We start from the raw sequence: 16406 nt of genomic DNA, 5'->3' as shown, positions 1-16406 counted from the left end.
CCCCTTTCTGGGATTATATCCCTGTTTTGGGTGGTCCCCGCAGGTTCCCCCCAGGATGGTTGTAGCTGGGGGCAGCCTGGCAGCAGCTCTTGAGGCCTCCCCCCGCCGTCCCTCTGCGTGCCCCAGGGCTGCTGTGCCGCGCAGTGCCCAGGCTGGCCCCTGCACTGGTTCCTCTGGGAGGCCAGTTTTGGGTGACCCTCTGAGACCGCCTGAGCTCATCACACGCATGGCTCAGCATTTTGCCCACCCAAGCAGTGACTGCTCTCCCGGAGGGAGCAGGACGCGCGGGCCAGGCTTCAGGGCCGTGTTCCCGCGGGCTGTCTCCCCCTTGCACAAGTGGCAGAAGCACTGTTAGAAGTTCACGCTCAGTCCCGAGGCGCACGGAGCTGCACAGACCCCTGCGCCGGGGCCCCTGTGCCCATGTGGCCGGGCCTTCGCTTGGGCTGACCCCCAGTGCCACCCGGCAGGGCGACCAGGGGAAGGGGGAGGAGATGGGGGGGGTGCCTTGGGGCTGGCATTGGGGATGTCCCTGGTGGGGATCCCGCAGCCGGGGATGCCCCCGGGGAAGGTTTTTCGGATCCTTTCACGCTCAGTCTCCGAACGGTCACTTGGGGCCCTGCAGCTCTTGGCGGCTGTGTGGGAATCCCGCAGGATCCAGGTGCCTCTGGCAGCCCCCGGCCACCGCTCCCGGCCCCCAGCGCCGCCAGCCTGGCCGAGGTCGTGCAAAATCATCGTGCTGGGCATTTCCCACGGTCCCAGGAGCCGATAGCAAAGCGTGACCGCGGCCGTAAGAGCTTTACGAGATTAAAGGGCCTGTTTCCCACCCCGGCTGGTTTCTCACCCAAATCACATGCTTCACTTCCCTCTGGGGGCAGCCGGGGGGAGGGAAAAAGAAAAGAAAGAAAAATAAGGATGCAGAGGGTCCCTGCTCCGGCTTTGCCCACGCGGGCTATGGCCCTGCCTCAGTTTCTCGGCGCCCGGCTCCGTCCCTGGCCGGGCCGGGGCCCCGGGAGCCGTTTCGTACAGCACCGAGCGCAGGAGGGAGGAATTGGGGCACCGCCGGGAAGTGGAGGGGCTGCTCCTGCCCGCGGGCAGCGCGCTGGGCTGTGCTGTGAGCGGGGGGACCCCTGCCTGCACTGGGGCTTCCCTGGCTGCCGGGACCAGCCGGGGGCTGGTGCCTGTGTCAGAGAGCCCGGCCGCCTTTTCCAGCTCTGCCAGTTGATCCTGGCACAGGGGACACGCGCTGCCGGGGCAGAGGCACCCGTGGGTGGCCCTTCGCCAGGAACCCCTCGCCCCGACGGCTCGCTGTCCCAGGAGGTAAACGAGGGCTCCTGAGTTTTGAAGCGTGGGGACGAAAGCTCCTTCCCTCGCAGCTCACCTTCCGCCCTGCTGCCGCGCGTGGTGTGTCACGAGTGCTCCCGGCCTCAGCGATTGCACCTGTTTGGGGGCTCAGAATAAAAACAAGCGGGATGGGGCTACGGCCAGGCGAAGGGGGGCTTCAGGCATCGCAGGCAACGCGGTCCTTCCTCCCGGAGGACTTTGCCCAGCGGGGCCCGCGGGAGGAGCGGGCTGCGCTGTAAAGAGGCACCTCCGTGATTGCACAAGGCCGAGGCCGGCCGGGCGCTCGGGGCAGCCGAGCGGGGTGCGAACACCTCTGCCGTCCCCTGGCTGCCCTGGACTGGGCTCCCAAGGGTGCCCAGCGCTCACCCCCGCCGCCAGAGCTGGGGTCTGCCGCGTCCCCGTGGGCAGGCGCTGGGGGGGGGGCAGGCGCTGGGGGCTGCGCCAGGTGGCTCGGCCCCTCGGGGCAGGGGCAGCGTGGGGCTGGGGGTGTATCAGGGTGTGCGTGGGGCTGAGGGTGTGCGTATGGGGCAGGGGGGAGGGGGTCCAGGGCTGTAGTAGGGTGGGTATGTGTGGGGCTGGGGGCATACTGGGGTGTGTGTGGGGGGTGTGGGCTGGGGTTGTGTGGGGCAGGAGCTGCACCAGGGGTGTGTGTGGGCCCAGGTGCGTGTGTATGGGGCAGGGTGTGTGTGGGGGGGTCTGGGGGTGTGGGGGTCTGGGAGCATATTGGGGGTGTGTGTACGGGGTGGGGTGTGGGGGGGGGACCTGGGGGGTGTATCGGGGCTGTGTGTGGGTCTAGGGGTGTGTGTGCGGGTCCGGGGCTGTGTGCATGGGTCCACGCGTGTGTGGCTCCGGGGCTGTGCACGGGTGCGGTGGCCGTGTGTCTGTCCGGGCTGCGCGCCGCCACGTCCCACCGCGCAGCGCAGAGCAGGCTCTGCCCCGGGGGCGTGGCCGTCGGGTCGCCCCGCCCCCTCCCGGGCACGCCCCGGCCCGGCCCCGCCCCCGCGCGCCCCGGCCCCGCCCCTCCCGTGTCCGGCATGGCGGCGCTGCGGGCGCTGCTGGGGGCCGCGCTGGCCACCGCGTTCGCCCCGGCCCCGGTCCCGGCCGCCGCCTCCGCCGCCGCCTCCTCGCCGCCGCCGCCGCCGCGCAGCGCCTCGGTGCTGCTGGAGCCGGGCTCCGGGCGGCTGCGCGTGGTGCCGGGCCGGCAGCCGGCCGCCGTCGCCTGGGCCAACCTCACCGACCACGTCCAGGCCGTGGGGTAGGCGGGGGGGGGGGGGGGCAGCGGTGTGATGAGTGCGCGGGGGCTCAGCCCGGCCGCGGCGCGCGCTCCTCCCTGCCGCCGCGGCCCGGGGAGGGGGGAGCAGGGGGCCGCTGACCCGCCGCCTTCCCCCCTGTGCCCGAGCCAGGTGGGCCTTCCTGGAGGTGGCCACCAGCGCCGCGTACAACGACAGCCTGCAGGCCTATGCCGCCGGGCTGGCGGAGGCCGCCGTGTCCGAGCAGGTAAAGCGCGAGCCTTCCCCTGCCTCGCCCCCGACCCGGGGCTGGGGGCTCCCCGCGCTCACGCCGCCGCCGCGTCCCCCCGCTTGTCCCCAGCTCATCTACATGCACTGGATGAACACGGTGGTGGGCTACTGCGGCCCCTTCAAGTACGAGACCGACTACTGCGAGAAGCTCAAGGGCTACCTCGAGGCCAACCTGGCCTGGATGGAGGAGCAGATGGAGGGGGGGCAGGACCCCGAGTACTGGCACCAGGTGAGCCCTCCCGGCCCCCCCAGCCGCCGCGCTGTGGGCCGCCGCCGGGCGGGTTTCGGCCTCAGACCGAGCTGCCCCGTGGTCTCCCCTCTGCGGGCAAACTGGGGTTTTTAAGCGTAAGGAGGACACCGCAACGTCCCCTGCGTGCTGGCCGCGCTCCAGGCAGGGTGACTTGGAGCTGGCCTTTGTCACCGCTGCTCTGGCGGGGAGCAGAAGTGACTCATGACTTTCTCTCCACGAGAGCCTCACGTGCTGCCGTTTTCGGGGCAGTTCCTCCCGGGGCCGGAGCCAGCGGGGGGGCAGCTCGGGGCTGTGCTGCGTCACGGCCCCCCCAGCCGAGCCCCGCGGAGCCGCCGGCGGCGGCAGCGTCACCCTGCGACCGCCTGGCCTCGGCCGCGCGTCCTGCCTGGGCCAGCCGCTGCCCGTCGCTCCGACCCGGCGGGCAACGGAGCGGAAGGAGGCATGTGTGGGGCCCGGTCGTCCTCGGATCCCTGGAGCTGCCCCCATCCTCTGACGCCAGGCGCTGGCGTCAGGCGCGTCCCCCTGTGCCCCCAGGTGCGCTTGGCCCTCCTGCAGCTCAAGGGCCTGGAGGACAGCTACAACGGGCGCGTGGCTTTCCCCGGCGGCCGGTTCTCCGTCGCGCCCTTCGGCTTCCTGTAAGCTCCTTCTCCGAGGGCTCTGCGGGGCCGGGGAGGAGGCGCGGGCATGGGGAGAGGGTCCTGGGGGGGGGTTGTTGTCCCCCCTGGGGGTCGGGGAGCCGTGGGGAGGAGGCAATTCCGGCTCGGCAGGTCGCTGGCGTCTCCTCCTGGGGGTACGTGACGCGGGGCGGCTGGGTCCGTGTCCCCCGCCGGCGGGAGGGGAGCCGTGGTGTCCTGCGACACCCTGCTTCTGTGCCGCGTCCCCGCGCGGCGTGGGAAGGGTGCTGGGCGCGTCGGCAGGGACTCGGTGCGGTGGGTTGTCCTCCGGGCCGGGACACGAGCCGAAGCAGGGTCCCTTCCTTCTCCGGTGTCGCGGGCTGGGTTTGGCTGGTGGGTCCCCTCCCAGGCCTGCTGGTGCCCCCTGCCTCAGTTTCCCCACTGCCACGGTCACCCGTCCCTCCCTGCTCAGGCCGCCGGGGCGTTCCCTGTGCTGGCATCCGCACCGGGGCACGATGGAGAGACGCCCTCCTGCCCGGACAGACGGTTCCCCTCAGCGGCCAGGTTTGGGGGGGTCCCACCTCCCCAGCCGGCGCCTGCGTCTGATACCCCGCGTCCGTGCTTCCTCCCTCTCGCAGGTTGCTGCAGCTGGGGGGCGACCTGGAGGACCTGGAATCTGCCTTCAACAGGTCGGCAGTGCCGCCCGTCCTGGGCTCGGGCTCCTGCTCCGCCCTCCTCAAGCTGCTCCCGGGCAATCGGGATCTCCTGGTTGCCCACGATACCTGGACCTCCTACCAGTCCATGCTGCGCGTCATCAAGAAGTACACGCTGCCCTTCCGCGCCTCGGCCCGCGGTACGTGGGGGCCGCGCTCGGCCGCCTCGCTCTCCCCCCCCGCCGCCGCTGCGGGGTGCAGCTGGGCAGCGATCTCCAGCCAGCGGCGCTGCCGGGACCTGTGGGATCTCGGTCGTGGAGAGCAGGGCCACGCTCCTCAAGGGCTGGCGTGGGCAGCTGTGTCGTGGTCTGCCTTTTTCCTTTCCCCCCACCCTTCTGATGCTCTGCCGCTTTTGCCGTCCCTCCCAGGTAACGCTCAGATCGCAGGAAGCGTCCAGGTGTTTTCCTCCTACCCTGGCACCATCTTCTCCGGAGATGACTTCTACATCCTGAGCAGCGGCTTGGTGAGTAGGAGCTGGTCCTCCGGGGCTCCTTCCTCGCCTTTGCCCTGGAGCCCAGAGCCGGTCCTGCTCACCTCCCCGCTGCTGCAGGTGACGCTGGAAACCACCATTGGCAACAGCAACCCCGCGCTGTGGAAGTACATCCGCCCGCAGGGCAGCGTCCTGGAGTGGCTGAGGAACATTGTGGCCAACCGGCTCGCCCGGAGCGGCTCCGAGTGGGCTGCCATCTTCCGGCAGTTCAACAGCGGCACGTGAGTGGGGCAGTGCCGGGTGGGGGGATCCGGCACCGCGACCCTCCGGGGCGGCCCGTTCCTGCCTGGGTATCGCGGTGGGATCTGGCGAACAGCGCCGGATCCGTCTCTGAACAGCAGCGGTGTACGCGGCGAGGAGTCCGCGCGGGCGGCCGCTGGAAGGACGCTTTCCCTCTCTCTCTCGGCCAGGTACAACAACCAGTGGATGGTGGTGGACTATAACGCCTTCTCGCCCGGGAAAGCTGGCCTCCGGCAGGGCGTGCTGACGGTGCTGGAGCAGATCCCGTGAGTGCCTTGAACCCTGCCCAGAAGACAGCTCCTGCTCGGAGTCACTGCAGAACCATTTCCTCTCGCAGCTTTGTCCTCACCGATTCTGGAAAGCCGTAAATCCCGTCTGCCGTGTCCACTCCAGCCCTCACACTGCCCCGGCTCAGCTGAGGTTGGAGTTTTTAAGTTAGGAGGGCGCGAACGCCAGGCAGGCTGGGCTTAGCCGGACTGGCCGCCTCCGCTGGTGGTGGTCGCCCTTCTGCTGCGCCTGGGAAGGTGCTCGTGCTCGGCCGCGCTGGAGGTTAAAGGCTCTCGGGGGGTGCTTGTACATGGGTGACGGGCCACCAGGACCCCTGGCTTGGGTGGTAGCTTAGCTGTGCCTGTGTGGGGGGAACCGCGAGGCAGGTACACCCTCCTTCGCAGCGCGGCCCCCCGGCGCGGCCCCCCCAGCGCTGCTTTGTTTTGCCTTCTGATCTGATCCGTGGCCGTCTTCTTGCAGGGGCATGGTGGTCGTGGCTGATAAGACAGAGCTGCTCTACCAGCAGGGATACTGGGCCAGTTACAACGTGCCGTAAGCCTCAGCCGGCTTCATCTCTCCGCTCGTGTCCCTCGCTTCCGTCCCAGCCTCCCCTGACGTGGGGCGTCCCGGCCCCGAGGGCTGGGCACCCTTGACGCTCCTGGGGCCGTGTAAGGGGAGGGCGGCTGATGCTGCCCTGCCTTGGGCCCCTCTTGCGGGCTGCCCCAGGCCCCACTCGCTGCCTTCTCGCCCCCCCCCAGGTACTTCGAGGAGATCTTTAACGCCAGCGGGAACCTGGAGCTGGTGAAGAAATACGGCAACTGGTTCACCTACGACGGGAACCCCCGCGCCCGCATCTTCCGGCGCAACCAGACGCTGGTGCGCGACATGGACTCCATGGTCCGCCTGATGAGGTGGGTGCTGGGACCGTGGCGCAGGAGCCCCCAGAAGGGGCTTGGGGTGGATGAGGCGCCCCAGCACTGCTCCCCGGACATCTCCAACCCTCGGGGTGTATTTTTTCTTTGAAGTAATTTATTTTTTTCCCCCCCCTCCTTTTGCTGCGACTCATCTATGCCGCCCTGCCCGTCTGCCCCTTCTCCAGGTTCAACAACTACCTGCGGGACCCGCTGTCGCGGTGCCAGGGCTGCGACCCGCCCCAGAACGCCGAAAACGCCATCTCTGCCCGCTCGGACCTGAACCCGGCCAACGGCACCTACCCCTTCCCGGCGCTGCGCCAGCGCTCCCACGGCGGCACGGACATGAAGGTGGGGGCCTGGGGACGGGCAGGGCTGAGCCCCGGGGGTGGCACCTCCCCGGCGCCAGGCTGCCGAGCGGGAGGCGCCGCAGGGCCCGTTGGTGTCCCTCGAGGACGGGTGGCCAAACCAAGGTGGTGGCACCCTTGCCCGGGGTATGTGGGGCTGCAGGAGCTGGAGATCCCTAGTCCAAAGCTGCGTCACCGCATCTCCGCTGCACCCCGGTCCTGTCTGGGTGTCCAGGCTGTGCTATCAGCTCTATCGCTCCTTCCCCTTTTCCACTTACATCTTCTTTTTTTCCTTATTTCTCCCCCTCACCTCGCGCCAGATCACGTCCTTCGGCATGGCCCCCACCTACCGGCTCGTGGCGGCCAGCGGGCCCACGTGGGACGACGTGCCGCCCTTCCAGTGGAGCACGTCCCCCTACAGCAACCTGCTGCACATGGGCCACCCCGACCTCTGGAAGTTCCCCCCCGTCCACGTCCGCTGGGACTGAGCTGGGAGCGCAGGGCCGATTCCCCGTCGCCTTCGCCACCCTCGTCCCAGGGCGAGGGACGAGCGTGCGCCTGCGCCCGCGCGGGACCCCCGGCGCGGGGGGCCGGGCTCTGGGGAGCAGCTCGCCAGCGTCGGACGATGCTCGCGGTGATCCCGGTTTGCTGCTGGGCTTTGCCGTGCCGCCGCGGCTGGGCTTGGGTGGTGGAAATGGGGGCGCAGGGGAGCACGCCGTGCGCCCCCGTGCCCGTCCCGCCGCCTCCCGTGTTTTTCTGGCCCCCCATGTTTTTCTGCTGCTGCTTTTCCCTCTCCCTCCCGCATCCTTGCCTTGCCCTCGAGCCGGCACGGGTGCCCTGCCGAGGTGGCCGAGTCCCGGAGCCGGGGCGCCTGCGGGTCTGCTCCCGCCTCGGGTCTGCTCCCGCCTCCGGCACGGGGGCTTCGGCCCCATCCTGAGGGATAAGCGCTGCCACCCGCCGAGTCGTTTCCCTGGCCAGGGGGCTCTTCCCTGCGCAGACCCTGTGGCTTGTCCTTCGCCTCTCGATGCCGGCCAGCTCCCGCGCAGGCTGGCCACCCCTTCTCCCTCCTTCCCCCCCAAAACGGGGGAGGTTGGGGTCGGCTCCATGGTGTCCGTGGGGCGGCTGGGACAGTGACGTCCCGTGCTGGCGGAGAGGAGGGGAGAGAGCTGGTTTGGTTTTGACAAATAAAAGGATGTGTGAGCCGCGAAGCGGTGGAAGCTGCTGCTTTGGCGCTGTGTTTGGATTCTCTGGGGGCTTGTATAAGGGTTGGGCTCGCGTGCTGGTCTTTCCCCTCTAAGGGGAAGGGCTAATGGGACCCTTCCGCGAGCTCTGCCCACGTGCGGAGGCAGGAGCGTTTGCAACCACGCTCCTTTGGGCTGCAGGCGAGTAAGGCTTCCTTGCATCCCACTCTTCCTTTGGGTGGGGGATCCCTTTGGGTTACTCTGTGGCAGCCCGTGGTCGTAAGTTATTTCTCCGCCGTATGTTGATGGCTCCGGAGATGTAAAGACGCTTCTAGCCGGGGGCCAGTTAGCTCGCGCGGAGGCGCAGCGTTTGGGGGGAGATGGGGCGCAGACTGGGGTGCTGGCGGGAGGTGGTGACCGGAGCGAGGCCGGAGCGCCGGGGAGGTGACACCCCGCGGCTCAGACCTCTGCAACGGGGTCAACATCCCCGTCCCCTTTGTTCCCCTTCTCTGCCACCCGTGTCCCCCCGCCCGGCCCCAACATGCCTGTCGCAAAATCCTCTTACGCAGCTCCCTTGATCCGCCGTGCCACGGAGCGGCTCGTTAGGAATAACGAGGTCATTAGCGGGGGATTAATGAACCGCGGTCGGCGAGGGCTTTGAAGGCGTGAAGTTCCCACCGGGGCCTGGGCTGGCCCTGTCCCCGGTGCCCTCCACGAGGCCGGGGCCGGGCCGTTCCCACGCACCCTCGCGTGGGCTTCCCCGGACCGGCCGGGAGCAGGAGCCCCCGCACGTCCCCGCGCCGGGGCGGGATGCCGGGGGGCAGCGCCGGGTGCCCGGGGCAGGGATGCCGGAGGGGACCGTTGGGTGCCCATGCAGGCTTGGGGACGGCTCGCGGTGGCGGGGTGCGGGTGATGCAGCCTGGCACCACCCCGAGGTTGGCCCCTATTTGGGGCCTGGTGCGGCCGTTACGGGGCCGGAGGGCAGCGAGGGGCTGGGGGCCCCGGCTCCGCTCTCGGGTGAGTTTTCCCCCTGCCTCGGTTTCTCCGGAGCTGGAGGAGCTTCCCGCAGCTGCGCGAAGGGGCAGCGAGCGGGGTGGGCGTTGTGGAGCCGTTTCAGTGCCGCTGCGGAGGACGTGGAGCGTTAGAAATGCTGCTTTTCTGGTTTCCTTTTATTTTTTTAAAGTGGAAAAACAAACGAAACTGGTTAAATATTCCCCAGCTGCAGGGAGCAGCTGGGCTCTGGGAGCCGTTTCCCGGCATCGCATGAATGATGCTTGGTTGGACTCGTACTGCTGAGCGCCTGCGGGAACCCTGGGCTGCTCGGCCCCGCTCCGGCCTCCTGCCGAAAGGTCCCCGACAGCGAGCGGGACCCCCCGGCCCGCCGGGACCTCCGGGGAGCCACACTGGGGTGGCAGGGTGCGGACTGGGGCTTTTCCTTCCCTGAGGGCTGGCACCGGGGTCCCTGGGGTGCAGCTGGGGGAAGCAAGAGCCAGGGCTGAGCCCCACACACCAGCTCCACCAGCATCTCCTCGCCGTCTGCAGGGGTGAAGGCAGCTGCCGTCACCCTCCGGCCCTGGGCACCCCGGTGGGGACATGCCTGGGGGACAGCCTGGCGTCCCCCTCCCTGGGCACGGATGCAGCAATAGGGGGGAGCAAAGCAGGTGGGAAATGAGGGTGCTGGGGACAACGTGGGGTGCAGAGGGGTGGGAAGGGGCTGTTAACTCTGAAGCCTAATGAAGGCATAAGCACCAGGGGGTTAATTATTTCATCGCTATCAATGCAAAAATCTGGGGTAACACCCAAACGAGGGGAGGGGGAAGGCTGAGCTCAGTCCCTATTGCAAATTCTCTTCGAGGCAGCGGCAGCTGGTTGTATTAACCGCTCCCGTGTGCCCTCGGGTACCAGGCGCTCTCTGGGCTGGTTTTGCAGCGCCGCTTGGCCCGGGGCAACCAAAATCCTCTCTCTCTGGGTCCTGTTTCACTTCCATGCCGTTTACGGGCCGAGCTGAGCTCCTTTGCCAGGTGACGCAGCTGAGCTGCCCCGTGTGCTGGCTGCAGGCAGCTGGCTCCGGGCCGGAGCGCTGCCACCGGGAGCGTGGCTGGGAGCGGGGAAGAGCCATTGGGACCAGGAGGAGGTTTCCAGCATGCCCCAAAAGCCCCCAGGGCCAGGGACTTCCCCCAGGGCCAGGGACTTCCACAGAGGTCAAGGACCTCCACTGGGGCTCAAGGATGTCCCTGGGGTCAGGGACCTCTGCTGGGACTGGGCACCTCTGCTGGGTCAGGGATCTCCACCAGGGTCAGGGACCTCTGCCAGGGCCAGGGACTTCCATAGGGATCGGGGATCTCCACCGGGGCTGGGGACCTCCCCTGGGGACCTCCTCTGGGGCTAGAGGTCTCCACCGGGGTCAGGAACCTCCTCCTGGGACCTCCACCAGGGCCGGGGACCTCCACCAGCTTGGCTGCAGCTCCGTGCGGGAAGGGTTCGTGCTGCGGGGCGGCCGGAGGATGGAGGCTGCTCGGTGCCGTCCGACGTTTCCCAGCCGGTTCAGACCCTGCCAGGAGGCGAGAGCTGGGTTTGGGAGGGGGCAGGGATAAGGGGGCTGGCCGGCCAGGTGCCCCCCTTTCCCCAAGCCCAGAGGCTTCCCCAGCCCTGCCTCGGCCACCGCGAGCCCCCCTGGCATCTCCGGCTGCGTTTTGGGGGAGCTCCCGGGTGCCGGGAAGGGGCAGGACGGGGGTGGGGGGGAGCTTGTGCCCCCGCTGAGACGTACCTGGGGTTAGAGGGACGCGCGAGCCACCGAAGCAGGCGTTTGAAGGGAGGGTGGTTTTTGGCAAGCGCCGCTCCAGCGGGATGCGTCCGGCGACGCTCAGCGCCGCGGGCTCTGCGGGGGGCTGCGCGCTCCCGCGGCCGTTTCGGAGCCTCGGGCACTGCGGAGGCCTTGGCAGCTCGCGGAGCTCTTGCCGCTCGCGTGAACCTTTGGACCGGCCCGCGGCCGGGAGCAAATATTGCCGGGGGCTGTTTGGGCGCTGCCGGTCTCTGCCCGGTGCCTCCGTGCCGCGGCCCGGCCGGCCTTTCCCGGCTCCAGCGGGATGGGACATCCCGGCCCGGTGCTCGCCGCCCTTGGGGCCCTCGCCAAAATTGCCTCCTTTTATCCCGGTTGCCAGGGGAGAGGGAACCCGGTGCCGGCGCATCCCGGCAGGCCCGCTCCCCCTCCCGTTTTCCCAGCCGCACGGGGCTCAGCACCGCCCCGGCCCCCCAAACTGCCCCGGCCCCTCCGCGGGGCGCCCGGCTTTGCCAGCTGGGGCTTCGAGCCCTGGGGATACCCCAAATCCCCCCCGGTGCGGTGGGGGTGGCAGCTGCCAGGGAAGGGGGATCCCTGAGCCGCATGTGCCGGGTGCCCCAGGGGGCCGGGAGCGGGGGGCGCCGGGGGGGCTCGTTTTGGAGAGCGTTTCTCCCCGGGCTTTCGGGGCGTTTTGACCGGGCTGGCTGTCCTCTCTCAGCCTGCCATCCCGGCCAGGCGAACCAAGTCCTCAAATTTGGCAGGAAAAAGCATTTCTGGCTGGGAAGGAGCAGGGACAGCGCTGCCGCCAGGGTGTCCGGAGGCTCCGGGCTCGCTGCCGGCTGCAAGCGCAAAGCCTTGGCTACCCCGGCGCTTTGGGAGCCGGCCTCCCCCCGGGCCACGGTTGGGTGCTTCGGGTTTCGAGCCAGCTCCGAGGCGCCTTGGAAAGGAAACGGCCGGAAAACCCACGACCCGGCCGGGCGGCGGGCCGGGCTGCTGCGTGCGAGCAAAGATCCCGCGCGGGGGGCGAGGGTGGGGGGGAGCCCTGCCCCTCGCTGCCTCGCTCCGCCACCGGTGACGCGGCCGCCCGGGCACGTGGGGACGCGGCGGGGGCACAGGGCACTTCCAGCCTCGTGTCTCCTTCCTCCGTCGCCCGGCTCTGGACGGAGGGACGCCAGGTAGGTGCCCGCCGCGGGCAGGCCGGGGCGTCCGAATTACGGGGCAGCCGAGGGGTGTCCTGGGACCGATCCTGCCCGAGGCCCCCCGCTCGGCGTCTCTTCCCTCCCGCTGGGGCTTGCTTTCCCGGGACTCGCCGGCTCTCCTCCGGGGGAGCAGCCAGGGACGGAGCCGGAGAGAGGGAGGGGACCCTGGGGACGGGGTGACGGGCTGGTGCCACCTGGCTTCTCTGCCCTGGGGGCTTCAGAGCAGCGGTGCCGCTGCGCTTGGCCCCTGTGCCCCCCCCCACGCTTCCCGGCATCCCCGGAAATCCCCATCCCGGGTGGGATTTTGCCCCTTTTATCAATCCTGGGGCGGTCAAGGGTCGTTTCGTTGGAAACCGCAGGGTGGAGACGTGGGGAACGAGATTTAAACGGGGGGGGGTTGGCAGGGGAGGCCCCAGAAATGGGGGTTTGCGGAGGGGCTGCGGGGCCCCAGCGGGTCGCGCTCCGGCCGGTGCTGGCTGCCGGCCCCGTCCCGCGTCCCCCGGCCCTCCGGCCAAATGCCCGCCCCGGCTTCCTCCCCGGCTCTGCTGTTTTCTTCCTCACAAACAACCGCCTTGTTTTTCACTGCCAAAAGAGGAGGGGGGAAAAAAAAGGGAAGGGAAAAAAAACCCCTTTCTGAAACTTCGGGCTGTGGAAGGGCAGGAGAGCACGGGACGAGTCCAGCGAGCTCTGCGCAGCCCCGTTTGGCAGCCCCGCCGCAGCCCCGCCGCCCTCCGGCTCCCTCCCCGGCGCCTGCGCACTTGGGCTCCCTCATCCAGCTGGAAACCAGCTCAGAGTTTTCAGGAGCTGGTTTTGTTCCCACTGAGTTTCCAGCTGCTCCAGCCTTGGGCACCGGCGGTAAATCGGACCAGCTGCTTTCTTGCCCGCCCCGGCCTTCTCGCGAAATATCTCCCCTCCTCGCCGCGCCTTTGCTCGCCCAGCCGGCAGCCCTCGGAGGGAAATCGTCTCCCGGGGGAAAGGATTTCCGACCGCTCCTGCCTCCTCTCGCAGAGGCCGGCGTGGTTCCCGCGAGCGGTTCCCGTGGGCTGTGAGCGGTTCCCACGAGTGGTTCCCGCGGGCAGCAAGCGGTTCCCGCGAGCGGTTCCCACGGCCCCATGGCAGCGCAGCGCGGCGGGGACGGCGGGCGCTTCCACATCGTCTCGCCCGTCCTGGAAAGCCTGGCCTTGTCCGAGGCGGCCGGCACCAAGGTCTACATGAAGCTGGAGAACGTGCAGCCCACGGGCTCCTTCAAGATTCGGGGCATCGGCTACCTGTGCCAGGAGGTGAGCGCGGGGGGCTGGGCACGGCGCTGCCCGGGCTGGCGCGGGGGCCCTTGGCCACGCGGGGGGGGGGCCGGGAGCTGCCATGAGGCCGCGTCCCGTCCTGGGGGAGCCTGCGGAGCGCACGGAGGCAGAGCCGAGCCCCGGGTGCCCGCGCGCTCTCTCCCGGCTTTCAGGCTGCCAAGAAGGGCTGCCGACACTTCGTCTGCTCCTCAGGTACCCGGGCGCTGAGCTGGGGCGGGGGCGGCCGGGGGGGGGTAGTTACGCCTGGGAATAAATCCCTGCTTCCCACTCCCTTCTCCGCGTGCCCCCCTCTCCCATTTCTCCCGGCCGTGGTGTGAAGCCAGGTGTCCCCGCGCCACCGCGGTGGGTGACGGGGGGCCCCAGCCTCTGTGTTGGGTGGCGAAGCCTCGCGGGTCCTTGCCGCATGGGGGGCGGGGAAAGGTAGGTCTCCCCAAAACCGAGGGGGTCCACGCGGAGGGAGCGGATGGGATCCAGGCCGGGGGAGCCTGGCAGCACCGGGGACCTGGTGGTGGTGGTGGGACCTGGTGGTGGTGGTGGGACCTGGTGGGGGGGGATCCGGTGGGGGGGACCTAGTGGGGGGGGATCCGATGTGGGATATCCGATGCAGAGTCCCAGGCAGGGAGGGCGGTCGGGAAGCGAGGGGAGGCTGAGCCGGGCAAGGAGGCAGCTCCGGGTGTGGGGGGTGGTTTGCAGCCCCCTCTGACGGTGCAGCCCCCCCCCCGGCCACCCCATGGAGCGCCGGGGGGGGCTCGAGCCCCTGCGTGGCCCCTCGTTTCCGCAGGGGGGAACGCGGGGCTGGCGACGGCCTACGCGGCCAGGAAGCTGGGGCTGCCGGCCACCGTGGTGGTGCCCAGCAGCACCGGCCCGCTCACGGTGCGGAAGCTGCAGGAGCTGGGCGCCGAGGTGGAGGTCTGCGGCCAGGTACCGCACCGGGGGGGCCTGGCCCCCTCCTCAGCGCCCGCCGCGCGCGTGCACGGCGCCCGCGATGCCTGTCCCCGTCCCGAAACGCCCCCCTGCTGCAGCCAGCACGCTCGGCACCGGGGCAGGGTGACCCACGGGCGCGGGACGCCCTGCCACCCCCGTGCCCTGCGCCAGCGCCCCGTCGATGCTCCCTGGGCAGCCAGTGCCCTGCACTGATTTCACCCCCCCCCCCCGGCTCTGCGGTGACGAGGGGCTCGTCTGCGGGGGGGGCAGCCGGGGGGGGCACGGTGCTGCACGCGCTCGTGGCGGCACCGTGCCGGGGCGCGAGGGCTGCCTGGGCTTTCCCGCAGGTGTGGGATGAGGCCAACGAGAGAGCCCTGGAGCTGGCCGAGACCGAGGGCTGGGCGAGCATCCACCCCTTTGACCACCCTTTGGTCTGGTGAGTGCAGCGCGGGCGCAGCCCCCGGCCCCCCCCCGGCCCCCGTCCCCAGGTTTGGGGAGCGGCTCCGGGGCCGCGGCCACCCCGGCTGCCTCGTGCCGCAGGCAGGGCCACGCCAGCCTGGTCCGGGAGCTGAAGGAGTCGCTGGAGGCCAAGCCGGACGCCGTGCTGCTGTCGGTGGGCGGCGGGGGGCTGCTGGCCGGCGTGGTGGCCGGCCTGCAGGAGGTCGGCTGGCAGGACGTGCCCGTCGTGGCCGCCGAGACCTGGGGCGCCCACAGCCTGCACGCGGCGCTGGAGGCCGGCCGCCTCGTCTCCCTGCCCGACATCACCAGGTGAGCGCCGCGGGGCAGCTCAGCGGCTTTGGGGGCAGGTCACCGGCTTTGGGGACAAGCCCCATGGGCTGGGGCTGCCGAAAGGGCCCTGCTGTCCGCGGGACATCAGCACGGCCCGGCCGGTGGATGTGGCTTCCGACCCCGAATCCACGGCAGAGCGATGGTGGGACGGCTTGGGCTTGGCCATGCGTGCAATGAGTTGGCAGGTCTCAGCCCAGCCCCGAAGACGCAAGCTGTGCGCCGCGGTCCCTGGCTGCTGCTGCTGCTTTGCCGGCAGTGCCCGCAGGGAGCGCGTGTTTTCGGGGCCGCAGGGGCTGCGTGGGGCGCTGACCCCCCCCCCCTCCGCCGTGCCCCGACCTGCTGCGGGGGACAGGCCGAGCGGCACCGCGGGCTCCGCGGCGGGGGGGGGGGGGCACGTTGGGCAGGGGCTGCTCCCCCCGCGGAGCTGCCCGCTGCCTCCGTCCCTGCCCTCCCCGCAGCGTGGCCAAGTGCCTGGGCGCCAAGACGGTGGCGGCGCGGGCGCTGCAGTGCGCCCGCGAGGGCCGCGTCATCTCGCAGGTGGTGCAGGACGCCGAGGCCGTGCGGGCGGTCGAGCGCTTCCTGGGTGAGCCGGGCGCGAGGGCCGGGGGGGGTTTTGGGAGGGGGGGGCCGCGGCGAGGCTCGGCGTGGCCCATCGCTCCCCCCCCCCCCCAATCCCGCAGACGACGAGCGGCTGCTGGTGGAGCCGGCGTGCGGGGCGGCGCTGGCGCTGCTCTATGCGGGGCGGCTGCGGCGGCTGCAGCGCGAGGGGCTCCTGGCCGCCGCCCTGGCCTCCGTCGTCGTCGTCGTCTGCGGCGGCAGCGGCATCCGGGCGGCCGAGCTGCGGGCCCTCAAGAGCCAGGTGGGGCTGCCGTGAGCCCGGGGCCCCCCGAGCGCGGAGGCCGCCGACGGGGCCCCCGCGCCGCCCGCTGCCGTCCACCCGCGCCCCCGCCCCTCTCCCTGACTCCCCTTTTTGCCCTCCCCAAATAATTGCAATAAAGCCCTGGCGGATGCCGCCCCAGGCGCCTCCCCAGCGCGGCCCGTGCCTCAGTTTCCCCTCTGAGACGGCCACGGCCCCGAGCGCGACCCACGGCACGGGGCAGGTGCCCGCGGGGAGCATCTGCCGCGGACGAAGCGAGCGGGAGCACCGAGCCCCTGGCAGCCTCCGCCCGGCAGCCGCCTCCGCGCGGGGATGGGGAAACTGAGGCACGGCACGGGGCCGGAGAGACCTCGAGCTCGTCCTGCCTGGGGGGGGGGGGGCAGAGCCGGCCCCAGCCTGGGGCTCCGCTGTCCCCCGGCGGCAGGGCCGCGCGAGCCACATCCTGCTCCGCCGTGGGCACGAAGCGCCAGCGACGGGCTCAGCACCCGCTCGGAGCCCGCGGGGCCCCGCTGCCGCCCCGGGGGCTGCTCCTGCCTCCCCTGCTCCTCCGCTGGGCCCTGCGCCTGCAGCTCCCTGCCTCAATTAGCGAGCGCTCCCTCGCCGGCTAATTACTTTGCTACTGTCTTTATGCATTATTATTCTAACGATTATTAATTATTACAA

The 16406-nt window shown here is 70.5% G+C and overlaps 2 protein-coding genes across 2 annotated transcripts; both read left to right on the top strand.

Moving 5' to 3' along the window:
- Positions 1–2375: 2375 nt before the first annotated feature.
- Positions 2376–7901, top strand: PLBD2 (phospholipase B domain containing 2). Its single transcript, XM_067306793.1, has 12 exons — positions 2376–2596; positions 2745–2838; positions 2932–3090; positions 3646–3746; positions 4364–4578; positions 4807–4901; positions 4989–5149; positions 5339–5434; positions 5916–5987; positions 6194–6346; positions 6535–6697; positions 7014–7901. The coding sequence occupies exons 1-12, from the start codon at positions 2376–2378 to the stop codon at positions 7179–7181; spliced, it is 1698 nt and encodes a 565-aa protein (XP_067162894.1). The 3' UTR covers positions 7182–7901.
- Positions 7902–12273: 4372 nt separating this feature from the next.
- Positions 12274–16406, top strand: SDSL (serine dehydratase like). Its single transcript, XM_067306874.1, has 8 exons — positions 12274–12707; positions 12861–13132; positions 13306–13345; positions 13935–14074; positions 14425–14513; positions 14618–14845; positions 15325–15449; positions 15547–16406. Exons 2-8 carry the CDS (start codon positions 12965–12967, stop codon positions 15738–15740), a joined length of 984 nt encoding a protein of 327 aa, XP_067162975.1. The 5' UTR covers positions 12274–12707; positions 12861–12964; the 3' UTR covers positions 15741–16406.

The sequence above is a fragment of the Apteryx mantelli genome, chromosome 17 (assembly GCF_036417845.1).
Source record: "Apteryx mantelli isolate bAptMan1 chromosome 17, bAptMan1.hap1, whole genome shotgun sequence".
NCBI classification, from domain to species: domain Eukaryota; kingdom Metazoa; phylum Chordata; class Aves; order Apterygiformes; family Apterygidae; genus Apteryx; species Apteryx mantelli.
Note: the sequence above shows the minus strand (reverse complement) of the source record. Positions and strands in the feature narration are given on the sequence as shown.